Source organism: Polyodon spathula, chromosome 9, assembly GCF_017654505.1.
Source record: "Polyodon spathula isolate WHYD16114869_AA chromosome 9, ASM1765450v1, whole genome shotgun sequence".
NCBI lineage: Eukaryota > Metazoa > Chordata > Actinopteri > Acipenseriformes > Polyodontidae > Polyodon > Polyodon spathula.
In genome coordinates this window covers 48,936,031-48,951,262 of record NC_054542.1, presented here as the reverse complement: position 1 = coordinate 48,951,262, position 15,232 = coordinate 48,936,031, and the positions used below count along the sequence as shown (strand labels likewise).

General features: G+C 35.5%; 1 protein-coding gene across 2 annotated transcripts; it reads right to left on the bottom strand.

The window, feature by feature from the left end:
* Nucleotides 1-2,940: 2,940 nt before the first annotated feature.
* On the bottom strand, nucleotides 2,941-15,232 carry LOC121320981 (ADP-ribosylation factor-like protein 6). 2 transcript variants are annotated; one of them, XM_041259848.1, is made up of 8 exons: nucleotides 14,972-15,232; nucleotides 13,638-13,782; nucleotides 13,076-13,137; nucleotides 8,925-8,993; nucleotides 8,333-8,394; nucleotides 7,867-7,996; nucleotides 7,152-7,207; nucleotides 2,941-4,007 (listed from the first exon to the last, which is right to left on the bottom strand). In XM_041259848.1, exons 2-8 carry the CDS (start codon nucleotides 13,758-13,760, stop codon nucleotides 3,982-3,984), a joined length of 528 nt encoding a protein of 175 aa, XP_041115782.1. In that variant the 5' UTR covers nucleotides 13,761-13,782; nucleotides 14,972-15,232; the 3' UTR covers nucleotides 2,941-3,981. The 2 variants fall into 2 exon arrangements, with proteins under 2 accessions (XP_041115782.1, XP_041115781.1); XM_041259847.1 differs by having other exon boundaries at nucleotides 2,942-4,007; nucleotides 8,333-8,427.

The window sequence follows — 15,232 nt, the reverse complement described above, 5'->3', positions numbered from 1 at the left end:
TGAAAATGATGCAGAAAATCTGCAAGGTGTTCAGCAACGCAGAAGAGAAGTGGAATTTCCTTCAGACTGTGGAAAATGTTTTTTGTCAGGTTACCTTGGATTTGTATGAATCTGTGATGGCAGGTGAGTTGAGAGGTGATGACGGGAGAAATGCTTTAGAAACTGTGAAACTACAGATACAATGGTAATGAGTAGCTGCACATTCCACTGCTTCTTATTGGTTTACTCACTGACACATAAGTATTAAGAAGTGATCATACACCAGAACAGGGGGCACACAATACCTCTGACATAATGTTTGTAGCTAAAGCCACCATATAGGGGTGATTTTGTTGTCAGCAATTTATCACCAGTGATCTGTTGCGTACAACTTTTTGACCGTGCACGGAATTATTTTATCGTCCAGTGAGAGACAGTGGTGGATGAAGAACTTTTTTGAATGAATGATTTTATTTGCTTGTGCAGCTGTTGCTGTGATATTAAAGAGAAAGCATGGATACTTCTCATAAAAATCCGTTTCTCAATTGACTCCCGTTGCCACGTAACTAGACGCCATTTCTCCCTGTTGTGAATGACTTTTAATATGTGATATCAACAGCTGAGCTTATTGGTTGATTACGAGCGACTTGTCGTCAAGAATAGAGAAGAGCAACAACATATCGCCAATGATGAAGTCGCTCAGTGGAACAGCTGGTGAAATAAGCATGTTATTACATAGAAATTACCTGTTACCATAAATAAATGCCATATGTCCATTTTGACCGTTTTTAGGTGATCGAAATGAAGACACAGACACTTTTCAAAACCTGTGTAATGTTTTGAATGCAAATGCTCATTTTCATACAGAAATCTTGTACACGTTTATCAAAAAGGAATGAAAGAGCCCATGGTCCTTGTGGTAACATAATATTTAACTATAGTTATAAATAACAGGAAATACTATGTGTTGAAAAGAAGAGTAGCTGTAATGCATTAAGCTGTTGTTTGTTGCAAAAGCCCCGTATTTTGCAATGTCTTATGTATTAATTGTATTATTTGAATATTATTAATGTATGTATAGTAAAAAATAAATACAAAAAGAATAATAACTGTTAATAATAATTGTCCAACACAATTATTAATAACTGTTAATAATTGTGTTGGACAATGTAATAACACACTTGAAAGTGTACTAGTATTAGAGCATGACTGAATGTACGGTGCTTGAGAAACATTTAATGATTACATGGTTTAGATTAAAGTATTTAACGTAATGTTGCTGAGCCTGAAATTGAGACAAATTTACTCTCTCTCTCTCTCTCTATATATCTCTCTCTCTCTCTCTCTCTCTCTCTCTATATATATATATATATATATTGTTTGTTTATTTTTATTAAATTTTTTTTTTTTTACTTTCTCTGGTGCAAAAGATCAGTAAACTTGTCCTGTTCTGTCTGTATCCTAAATTACTGAAAAATTGTTGTTTTGATTTGCCTTAACAAAAATCTTCAGGACTTTGATCATATTTGCTGGAATACTGTCTAGATGTGTATGCATCTGTATATATGTGTTTATTTATTTATTTACTGATGGGGTGCAGATCTATTTTGGGAAATAATTCCAAATACAAAAATATATAGGTATATATTTATTAAATAAATAAATAAATAAATAAATAAATAAATAAATAAATAAATAAAAGCTTTTATCTTCAATTCTAAATGAGTTCATGTCTTGTTCAACTTGCTGTTTGTGCACAAAACCTCTTATACAAGACACTCTGCAGAGACTCGCCCACTGGCTGGTCAGGGATTGGCAGCCCTCCAATCCACTCCCATAGTGTGTTTCAAATAGCTGAATAATATATCAAATGGAACTATATAACAACAAAAAATGAAAAAAAATCAAAGATCTCCAAAATAAAAAATAGAATGCAAACTGGTCAATGCAATGTTAATAAAAGGTAAGATATTTTTTTTTAAACTTGCTATTTTGCTGTAGTCAAGTTTCTTCTCAAGCTTATGCTTTGTATACATTGTTATGTAACATGTTTTACTTCACTTTATCCATCCTTACTAGTTTGATTTGCTTGTACATGCTAAGTTATACCACTACATTTTTTAAAGTTCACAGCTGTATAAAGCATGTAAAACACAGCATTCCAGTGCCATCTACTGGGCAAAGTATTCACTGTTTTTTTCAGACAAGTACTGTATTGGCACCCTACATCTAATGTAAGATAATCTTGACATCAGGACTTAAGAGATGTGTTGCAATAAGAATACCTCTGTTAAGAAAGGGGAACAAGACTAAAATGCATGCACAAGAACACAGAAATTGGACTGTGGAACAGTGATCAAAGGTGCTTTAGACTGTTGATGGATAGACGAGACCTGTGCCTTCTGCCAGTTCTGTTGTCAATTCAATGCTTGTCTTTCTATTCCTTAAGGATATTATCTTCAAGTATTGCTCATCCTTGTTAGATATCTTTTTGGGTGTTCCAGTCCTAGGTTTGTCAATTACAGATGATGTTTCTCTTCTTCCTGATTATGCTTTGGATACCACACCTTGAAAATCAAGTGATGCGAGCTATTTCACTCAATGTTTTTCCTTCTTTATGCAAGGTTGTTGTAATAGAAAACACTAGGCTTTGAGTAAATTGTTGATGCACATAATGCATCACAGTAGAAAAATACAACATGTCTTTAGACTTTTGCACATCAGTATGTGTATATATAATATATATATTATATATATATATATATATATATATATATATATATATATATATATACACACACACACACACACACACACACACACACACACACACACACACACATTTCATTGCAAAAGGATAAGCAGTTCTCTCAATATAAGATCAGTAAAAATAAAAATACATCATGATCTAAAATAAATAGAATCAAGATTCCAAGTCTCGCTCTGCAGAAGTCACCGCTATCTTAAACTCCATATGTTTTCCCATGGAAGAATATCACAAGTCTACCTGAGTGGAGCAATTGTTTCTGATCCAACAGGATTCACCTGGCGTAGTCGTTCCAGTTAATTAGATAATGAGCCATCTGTCGTTTAGTTTCATCATTTACTTTTTGAATTTTAATACTAACTGTTTTCCGAAGTTGTTGGTCAGGTAATAACATGTTTTTTTATGTTTACATTTAAGATTACTTCAGTGATATTTCAGTCTGTTTGGCTTTAATAGGCAGGAAAAGTTCAACCAAAAGACACCAAAAGAACAGAAAGTCTAGAGAACAAAAAAAAAAAAAAAACAGTTAAAAAAAAATAGTAATTCTTATGCACAATATACACATATATTAGAATTATTTATTTTGCCCTACTGTAAAGAAGAGTATTTTGCAAAATAGTGTCAGTAAATACATGAATTGTGTAAAGTATTCTAGCAATCCTGTCACCATCCAATTTACTGAGCTGCTTTAAAAATGCACTAGGCTCATATATAAATTACAATACTCCATTATTAAGAACACAAACATGTTCTTACACAATGTAAATAACTTAGTTTTCTTGACATACTAACAGTAGAGCAGCGAATACAGGTGAAGAGTTATTTGATGACATTGATACTGGATTATTGTATGTTTTCCAGTTGACATAAGTGAAAGATGCTCTTACGGATCAGGAAACTATCAAGCTGTGAATAGCCAAATAATACCTGTTCAGAAAAGTAAGCAATACATATCCCTGCTTCTCCGTTCTAATTTAAAGAGCTCCTGCTGGCCACATCTCTAAAGAGAATATTGCACTTTACAAGTGGATGGACTGGTCTCAGATTTAATTAAAAGTTGCAGACAGTATTATGAAGAAGTGTTGTCAGATGTTATTTGTCTCTACAGGTGGCTTAGATCCCGGTTTCCATTTACTCATTAAGTATATGCTCCAATTTAAAAGTAAACAGCTTGATATTAATGGGGGTGGGCTCAGCTTCATCACATTCTTGTGTGGCATGCTCCTACTGGCCTTTCACGTCTTCATCATTCTGATCTGATCTGGTAATATAAAGAGATCGTCTTAGAAAAGGAAGGGGGTAGTCATATATACTGTGTTTGTTGTGGCAGTCCCCCAATCTTTTATGTTTAGATTGTTCCAGTAACATACATTTATATGCACTTTTGGAATATCCAAAACTGCTGTTGCTACTGATACAACCTGAAATAAAAAATGAAAAAGTAAGTTTCTGAATATATAATGTAATGTTTTTTTAAACCAAAATGCCCATGTGCCTGTACAGAACAATGCAAACCTAATATTGCATGTTTCAATATTTCTTCATACAGCGTGCTGGCAAAACCCAGAAAACAACAAGAAGAGCACACCTGTTGTTAAATTACTACAGAACTGGAACTATGTTCTGGACACAAATGCGAAATGCGGGACGCTTTTAGCTATATGACAGCTCAACTCTTAAACCTATTTATGGTACTGCTTAGACACAGGGATGGAAAATACTTGTGTACAATGCTACCCTGACATTTTCTAACTGGCTCATTTGTCCTATTCACTGATGTTATTACCTTATTTCCTCTATCAAGACTAATGCATTTTTGTGTTTTTTTTAAGTTTACACATCACTAGCAGTAACTAAAATTGATACTGACCATGCCAATCAATTGAGGCACTCTGCACACAACCATGATTTTAAAGCCAATTAAACCAAATGCATATCCATCACCATGCCCTATACTGTCACAAAGCTGTTGCGATTATGAATTAACTGTCACTCATCCCTGCTTCCTTTTGTCAGCAGAGCCTGAAAATCTCACAACTGATTATGTATTTATGAAACCATGCCAAAGCCTGCTTGGCTTGGTCCTTCAATACAAGTATGTTTTCCATCCCTGTTTTGCTTTGGGAGAAAATACTAACAATATGGGTTGCTATGGGATTATGGATCAGAAGAAGCAGGTATGTTGGCTGGCTTGCTGTGGGAAAGATAGGGATCATAATGTGTAAAAACAGAAGATGGTTGTTAAAGGACCCATACTTACTGTGCAATCTGGTCTAAAAGGAGCAAACAATTCAATACAATGAAAAAAGAAGAAAATGAATGAAGAATGAGATGTAGGGAGCATAGTTGTGGGGTACATATTCAAGCACTTACTCTGATCTTTAACGCCTAGTTTTTTGAAAGGAGAACAATCCTTGTCATTTTTACAAAAATAGAAATGTACGACGTAACACTGAATATTATTTAGATGTTTGGTTCTCGCTTTTTAAACATTGGCTAGAGTAAACATTTTGAAAATATGCCCCTTAGGGCCAGTTTACACTTGGCAATTATTGCTAGCAATACTGGCCAGCAATAATTGCCAGCCTGCAAACTGATACTGAATTGCCAAGTGTAATATAGTTAGCAAGATTGCTTGCAATGTTGCTGAGAGTCAGACAGGCTCTGACTCGGGAGCAATATTGCCGGCAATTTGTGGACGTGTGACGTCATTTTTGTCGTCATTTCAAGATGTCGGCAGCCAAGGATAAGTGGAACATCGAAGAAGTAGCGATACTGATTCATTTTTTTTAAACAAATGATTGTTTTTAAGACTGTAAAGCCGCACATTATTTCAAAAGAATGAAGAAGGATGTGCTGTATTCCGAAGTTGCCATCAAATTGAACACAACAGGTTTGTAAAAAATCCTTGTTGTATATAATTGTGGTTTTCATACATAATCATAATTATAATATTTGTATAGCTTAAATTATGTAGTACGTATTTATTTAAGGAGGTTATTGTGACAAACATTTTGTCTATATGTTTGTTATAATCAACAGATAACAGGAAAACAAATTACAATACAATTCTGTACGTACTGATTAACAGGGAGTTGTAAAAGTACAATACAGGTCAATTCACACTGGATGCAAGATGCAGTTAATGTACAGAGCTGCACAACATCTGGAGCGAAATAGGTGAGTTGTGGGAACATATGCTGTGCCATGCATATGCTAAATAAATGTAAAATAAGAACCCAAAATCAAAGAAATGAATGAATATACAGGTAAATGTGCAAAAATGAAAGAACATAAATGTTTATTTGCTGTGGATTTTTATTAAATGACAACAAAATACTTAAACTTCTACTACTATGCCAGACTGCAACCGTTCTTCCTACTACAGAAGAACCTCCTGCTGCAGTTCTGGCTGCATTTTTCACCCACCCTCCTCATTTTTGGGCACCCTGTTCGTGGCTCCACCAAGACGAGAGACGACCTGGTGAATCTGCTCTGGCTCTTGCTAGACTGGCAATCTACAAGACCAGGAAGCGTAAGATCACCGGGGAGGATCTCTTTGGCTGCAAAGCCATGTTCAGGGCCCCGGTCCTGAACCGGGTTTCTTTAGAACACGCCCACGCGGAGTCCGCTGGCAACATGACGGTCTTTGTCGATCAGTGAGCTCTGGGTGGCGTGCTCTGTACCACCCTCCTTTTGCTCTGACAATTTAATTTACAAACGTTCTACCTGGATTTTTCGTTTTAATTAGTTAAGGTTCGTCCTTGTTAGCACCCTCAAGGGTGCCAAGTAGAAATTTTTCCAGCTCTCGTTTGATAGCTGATGCAAACCCATTTATACAGGCCTTAAATAGGACTACTACGACTACTAGTAATAATAATAATAATAATAATAATAATAATAATAATAATAATAATAATAATAATAATAATACGAAACCATAACCATGCAAAAATTTTTGTTTGAGTAATGCAAATTATTAAGTGCATCAGGTCGCTGCGTCCCATATAAATTGGTCTTGTTGTTAACAAAATTACTTTTGCTAGCAATAATTACCAAGTGTAAACCCACTTTCAAGAGTTCTTTGACAACAACTATGCACACACCGAATTAATGTCAACATAATTGGGTGCCTAAAGGTAATATAGACCTAGTTCATTACATCAAAAGCCACAACAACAAAAAAACAATCTTTGACATGTGCTACATGTAGTACAATTGCTGTGGCTTGGGCCAACATCAAATGTTTTCAAATGTGACGGTTGGTGAAATAAAAAAATAAATACTGTTTTTGGAACGTATCATTATTAAGTTCTAAATATCATATAATCTATATAATTATTATATCATGGAACACAGTTGCTTGTTGTGTTTGTTTAAGGACACTGCCATTGAAATGTCTTACCCTGAAGCCAGTCTACACCTTCTTGAAGACCTTCCCCTTTTAGAGCATCACTGGCACTGAAACAAACAAACAAGAGGAATTATACAACATATATGAAAATAGAGTACATGCTAACTGATGCTATGATTCTATGGGGATATTTTCAAACGGTTTTACTCCAGTCTAATTAACTCTTATATTTTTTAAACGAGACAAAATGCCTGCTAATTTTACAATACTAGAAACAAACAACTAAGAGATAAAGATTCACTTCTCATAAGCATTCTCAAGGTGTTTTGTTTTTCATTTCACTTTTATAGTTTCAAAAAATAAGTTAATTAAAGAATGGAGGAAATGCTTAGAAAATATGGCTCTGTTTATTAACTTCACTTACAGACTTCACCCTAAAAGTACAATTCAACAAGCTTGTGCGCTACATATATTAATGTTTTGATGTGTAATTTCCATTGCTCTGAAATGCACTTAATCTAGACATTATTACGATTTGGTTGTAAGTTGTAGACAGTTTTATTGCTAGCTGGGCAACATTTTGTAAGAAGTACAGGAATAAAACCACATCAAAGTAACAATAAACTACTCAGTACACAATTTGAGCTTCTTTCTGCAACTACATTCCATTCCTTTAAAACACATTCCATTCATTCTGTCCAGACTCATGGTCAGGGAAACAGGGGGGGAAAAAGCAGACCAACTAAATGAACAGGCTTCTGTTTACCAGATATGCCAGGGTTTATCTTTGATGTTCTCAAGACATAGCAATTGAGAAACCTTCACCGAAGACAAAGCATCTCTGAGGTCCATCTTGTTTGCAAAAAACAAAATAGGCATCCGTCGGCGTTTAATATCTAAAACAAACACACAAAAAAAAAGGTTTAGAACAGTTTTTAAACAGAATCATGTATCAATTTAGCACAGGAAAAAGTAAAGTGTTGATACTAAACATCTACACATTTACAAACATTTTCACAACCTGCACAGTGCAATCTGAAAAACAGCCACAAAAAGAACACGTCAGGTTGCTTCAGCTGATTTCTCATAAACAGGACCATGTTCTTGTACCGACTACCCAATGCAAAACAGTCTGAAATATGCACAGCAACATCCACCTACACTAGTATGCTGCTAAGTTGTGCTTCTGAATTGTGTAGATAATAAAATACCAAACCAAAAAACTACTTTACCTGGATGATTTAGGAGGGTATCAAGTTCTTCTTTGGCAACAACCATTCTTAACGTGTCACTGCTGTCAATAACAAATATTATAGCCTGGCCTTCCCTATGCAGCGGAAACAGAAGAGAACATAGGATCCTTCCCCAGGCTACCTGAGCCTTGTGATAACAGTTAAATATATGATTAATTCATTTTACAAAATGACACATTTGTAGAATAGCAACTATTTTACAAATGTGATAATTAGTTCATGCAGCACTGCAGATACGAGAAAATAACAGAATCACTTGGAATTCCCCCATATATTCAAAGACAGGTTATACAATAAGAGGTGATACAACACATTATAGTGTGGCTATTTTGCCTTCTGTACAATACTCATTTGAGAGAGCAAATGTAAACATGGTCCTGCATGTGAAGAGGTCTAGAACCTCCAGTCCCAGTATTAACTTAAATGGATACTGGGATTGAGAAGGATACTCTATAATTGCATTTGAACTAAACCTTATACAGCAACATCACAGCGTTTTTTTAAAGCTTTTTAATGGTGTACACAAATGCTATTCTGTTCTGATGAAAATGTTATGTAATGTAAAACTTACTTATAATAATGCTCCCAGAGGTTTCTGTATCTTCCTTGACCAGACATATCAAACACTGTGAACGATAAGCTGGGTATAAAAACAATTATATGATTAGATTTCTACACAGACAATGAATGCATTGATTAAAATAAGCAAGCAAAAATAGAATGGCAAACTCAGGAAGATACAGTCAAGGCCACATTTAAACAGTTTAAGCTGACCTAATCAATTATTGTACCACTATTCTTAGGCTAGGTACACACACTGCAGTATTTACAAATGGCACTCTCTGCAGTCGTTTGCTGTACACACACACACACCTTTCATTACTGAAGTGAGTGCACTCCCTGTTTAAACAAACCACTGATCTCGGGCCATCATTACACGCCGATCGTGAGGTTTTGTGTGACAACATGGAGGTGTTTCTGTGTATGCTTTTGGAAGAAAGTACTATACGATCGAGTGCTCGTCAAGCATGACGGTAGATCGAAACATCTGAGCGATCGTCCGACCACAAAGCTGGTGGGGAACGACTTCAGTGGTTTCCAGATGACAGGGTTAAAAATGTACGCATGTCTTTACTGAGATGTTTCCTGGAGTGCCAAAACGCACAGATTAGATTTTCGTTATCGGTGGAAAAACGAGTTGTGGTCACAGTGTGGTGTTTGGGTATACGAACTGTCCCATATTGTTTTACTTATGTTACAAAACCAATTTTTTTTTCTTACAACAAAATATCATACAACTGCACTTTGATGAAATTAAAAAAAAATAAAAAAAAATTAGATGTAGTTACTATTTACCATTGTTATGAATTTACTATTCATCAATATTACATATTTAACTTGGCTTATCAGGCACCTATAGATACATATGTGTGTGCCTGATAAGCCAAGTTAAATATGTGTGTGTGTGTGTGTGTGTGTGTGTGTGTGTGTGTGTGTGTGTGTGTATGTATATATATATATATATATATATATATATATATATATATATATATATATTATAGGATAGAGATATAGTAGATATCTATATTATTTTAAATTTATATATATATATATATATATATATATATATATATATATATTAGGGATGTTTACATTCCGAAATGTCTGATATGACATCATTAGTTGCGAAGAAATCCATTGAGCACCAACTGTGGTTGTGTTAATGTGGCTGTAATACACACACAGTTAGTGCGCCTTAACTAACCGAACTGAATTAATAACCACACTCGATACTCGCTCTGAACAGGATTAACTAGTGCGGTTGTCACTGCCCTTTGTAACCAAACTGTGTGAGTATACAAACCGTATGAAGAGCAAAAGGAGACATAAGAGCAAAAGTATAAGAACATAAGAACATAAGAACATAAGAAAGTTTACAAACGAGAGGAGGCCATTCGGCCCATCTTGCTCGTTTGGTTGTTAGTAGCTTATTGATCCCAAAATCTCATCAAGCAGCTTCTTGAAGGATCCCAGGGTGTCAGCTTCAACAACATTACTGGGGAGTTGATTCCAGACCCTCACAATTCTCTGTGTAAAAAAGTGTCTCCTATTTTCTGTTCTGAATGCCCCTTTTTCTAAACTCCATTTGTGACCCCTGGTCCTTGTTTCTTTTTTCAGGCTGAAAAAGTCCCTTGGGTCGACACTGTCAATACCTTTTAGAATTTTGAATGCTTGAATTAGGTCGCCACGTAGTCTTCTTTGTTCAAGACTGAACAGATTCAATTCTTTTAGCCTGTCTGCATATGACATGCCTTTTAAGCCCGGAATAATTCTGGTCGCTCTTCTTTGCACTCTTTCTAGAGCAGCAATATCTTTTTTATAGCGAGGTGACCAGAACTGCACACAATATTCAAGATGAGGTCTTACTAGTGCATTGTACAGTTTTAACATTACTTCCCTTGATTTAAATTCAACACTTTTCACAATGTATCCGAGCATCTTGTTAGCCTTTTTTATAGCTTCCCCACATTGTCTAGATGAAGACATTTCTGAGTCAACAAAAACTCCTAGGTCTTTTTCATAGATTCCTTCTCCAATTTCAATATCTCCCATATGATATTTATAATGTACATTTTTATTTCCTGCGTGCAGTACCTTACACTTTTCTCTATTAAATGTCATTTGCCATGTGTCTGCCCAGTTCTGAATCTTGTCTAGATCATTTTGAATGACCTTTGCTGCTGCAACAGTGTTTGCCACTCCTCCTACTTTTGTGTCGTCTGCAAATTTAACAAGTTTGCTTACTATACCAGAATCTAAATCATTAATGTAGATTAGGAATAGCAGAGGACCTAATACTGATCCCTGTGGTACACCGCTGGTTACCACACTCCATTCTGAGGTTTTTCCTCTAATCAGTACTTTCTGTTTTCTACATGTTAACCACTCCCTAATCCATGTACATGTGTTTCCTTGAATCCCAACTGCGTTCAGTTTGAGAATTAATCTTTTGTGCAGGACTTTGTCAAAAGCTTTCTGGAAATCTAAATAAACCATGTCATATGCTTTGCAATTATCCATTATCGATGTTGCATCCTCAAAAAAATCAAGCAAGTTAGTTAGGCACGATCTCCCTTTCCTAAAACCATGTTGACTGTCTCCCAGTACCCTGTTACCATATAGGTAATTTTCCATTTTGGATCTTATTATAGTTTCCATAAGTTTGCATATAATAGAAGTCAGGCTTACTGGTCTGTAGTTACCTGGTTCAGTTTTGTTTCCCTTTTTGTGGATCGGTATTACGTTTGCAATTTTCCAGTCTGTCGGTACCACCCCTGTGTCAAGAGACTGCTGCATGATCTTGGTTAGCGGTTTGTAAATTACTTCTTTCATTTCTTTGAGTACTACTGGGAGGATCTCATCCGGCCCAGGGGATTTGTTTATTTTAAGAGCTCCTAGTCCCTTTAACACTTCTGCCTCAGTTATGCTAAAGTTATTTAAAACTGGATAGGAACTGGATGACATGTGGGGCATGTTGTCAGTATCTTCCTTTGTAAAAACTTGTGAAAAGTAATCATTTAACATATTTGCTATTTTTTTTTCTTCCTCTATGATTTTGCCATTTGTATCTCTTAAACATTTAATCTCCTCTTTGAATGTTCTCTTGCTGTTGTAATATTGGAAAAACATTTTGGAATTGGTTTTAGCTCCCTTAGCAATGTTCATTTCTATTTCTCTCTTGGCCTTTCTAACTTCCTTTTTGACTTGCATTTGCAGTTCTGTGTACTCTTTCTGTGTACTTTCTTTTTGGTCCTTTTTTAATGCTCTGTAAAGTGCCTTTTTTCGCTGAATATTTTTTTTAATTGATCTATTAAACCATTTTGGCAATTTAGTTTTACATTTAGATTTGTCTACTTTAGGGATATAATTGTTTTGCGCCTCTAGTACTACATTTTTGAAGAACAACCATCCTTCTTCTGTGGGTGTTTTCTCTATTTTACTCCAATCTACTTCTGTTAGTCTCTGTTTCATACCTTCATAGTTTGCTTTTCTAAAATTGTAAACCTTAGCTTTAGTCATTACTTTTGGGGTTTTAAAAAACACTTCAAATGAGACCATGTTGTGGTCTGAGTTTGCCAGTGGTTCTCTGACCTCTGTTTTAGTTATTCTATCTTCGTTATTTGAAAAGACTAAATCAAGGCATGCCTCCCCTCTAGTGGGTGCCTTCACAAATTGTGTTAGGAAGCAGTCATTTGTCATTTCCACCATTTCTATTTCATCCTTCGCGCTACCCACCGGGTTTTCCCATTTTATTTGGGGGAAGTTGAAATCCCCCATTAGTATGGCTTCTCCTTTGCTACACACATTTCTAATGTCATTGTATAACAGATTATTGTGCTCACCGTCTGAATCTGGCGGTCTATAGCATGCTCCTATTATTATGCCTTTTGAATTTTTGTCTGTTATTCTGACCCATATTGATTCGGTTTTATTTTCTTTGTCCAGGTTTACGTGTGTATTTGTCTTGACATAGCCAAATGTTCTAACTGTTAAAATTTCATTCTACCAAAGTCTATTCTCATGTATAAAAACTTGAAATAAATACAATTTATATACAAAATGTTTCTTGCCAGCTGTGCAATTTTTTGTTCTAAACTCCAGCGGACTGTTTTCCGCTGTTTTTTATGACTGCTCAAAATATGTAATTTTTAAAAATGTTACCTGGAAGTCTTAAACTTCTCAATACTGAAGCCAATGGTTGGAACTATGTCTTGTGTTTGAGCCTGTACACAAATAACGAACCATATTACACAGTTGATATGAATTCAGTTTTCAGTGTGCAGGTTGTGTCACCTTGGATAGACAATTTTTTAATTAGCCTAGGTTACAGTACTCCAACTATATAGTTTTGTACTTAAATTACTGGTTTAATTAAGGTTAATTCTTACGACAAATATATAATAGAGTCACAGAATACAGTTGTGTACTGCATGTGACCTTCAGCTTATGGTGTCTCTCTTAATGATCTTACGGTGTCTCCATTTTACTGTCTTGATTAAACTTTTAAAATTGTTGTAACACAGACATCTTTCCACTGTATGTTATATTTAGTTATGTTACTAGTCAGTAAGTCACCCTTAGGGGAGAAACATCAGTGTGATGAATACAGCAGGTGGCTTTATTTAGGCTACATTTAAAATCATTAAACTAGTTACATAAGAAAGAAAAAATATTCAAAACATTACACAACAATACACTACCAAATGTGAAGGTGAATACTTACATTTGAAGGTTTTAATTTATTAATGATGGTAGTTTTTCCACTGTTGTCCAGACCAAGGCACAGCACATGAACCTCTTTCTTCTTTATGCCCAGCCACCCAGCAAGCTTGTCAAAAAGCCCCATGGCTTTCTGCTCAGTAGCTCACCTATTAAAACATTGAGCACTTTTTATTTATTTATCATATGGATGAAAGATGGCACCTGTAAGCGACAAAGGCAAAGCATAACCCTGATAGATAGTAGGTGCACAGCAATACCCTGGCTAAGCGGATTAAACTGCTGAAAATGGAGAGCCTCCTGACACAAAAACAGATTTACCACTCAAGACCAGCACTCTCTGTAATCAGGGATTTCAACCAGGAACAAATGAATAAATAAATAAATAAATAAATAAACAAACAAACAGGGTGACAAGAGGTACCAAGGGAAGCCCGTTTTATGTTAGGCAGAGGCCAAATAGGTTATTTTGATTGGATCTGGACATGCGGTTGAGTTGCCATGGCGCTAGTAACATTGATGTTGATTGGAGTTCAGGATGTGGTGGTATTAAGACCTGCCACATATGATTAAAACTGACCCCAATGTATGACACACAAAAAAACACAGTTTGCCTTTCTTTTGCAGTTTTTAGCTGTCGCCCGTTAAGCAACTTAAGTGGTTATTTTTAATTCATTTTTGCTCTTGTTAACCTTGAAATCAAATTGAACTGGTTTCAGTTCTGTCTTTGCCTTGGATATGTATTCAAACAGTACATACATAACAGTTACCTAACTGTTTTGCTGGACAAAACCCATATTGTACATGATGTATATATATATATAACACAACTGTTGGCAGACACCGTGGCATCTGTGTACTATGCTCATGTAACAATATGTGAGCGGCCAGATGAAGCTGCAGTATCTGCCTATATATGAAGGTGATGAAACTCGTTCCTTCGTTTTGGCAACGCTTTAATTGAATTGTCAACTGATAACAACTTTTCATCGGAACACAATGTTCTATTTGTTAGTTATCACCTAAATGCAGAAGCCATCGTTTGCTATATTAACTGCGTCTTGCATATTAACTCGGCTACGTCTGTCTTGCGGCAAACACGCAGCGTCTGTCTGGAAAATTCACATTGTATTACAGCATATTGCTAATGCGAAGCTTCGTATTTTATTATTTAGTAATTATTATTATTATTATTATTATTTTTTTTTTTTTTTTTTTTTTTTTTTTTTCTGACAACATCTGTAACAATTGTATGAACAAAGGTTTGGCTTCTCTGAGTAATTACACTAATGTTGCGGTTTAGTTTTGTTTGTAATAACGATCGTTAAATTTACTTACCTTACCCTGGCCTTCAAGATTGCAGCTTCTCTGGAGCCTCGTTATTTCTTGCCTCACACAATCGGAACTTTGCTGTGTGTATATCACCCGGCTTTGTAGACTAATCTCTCCGCACCACCGTGAACTATACCAGTCAATCTGCTGTATGATGTCACACATGAAAACCTTTCTTTGTGTTAACGGTATCTTTCAATCTTCATAAAAACACGAACATAAATAGTGCCGCCGCTACACAAGCCTGCACATGTGTTTACAGTCTGT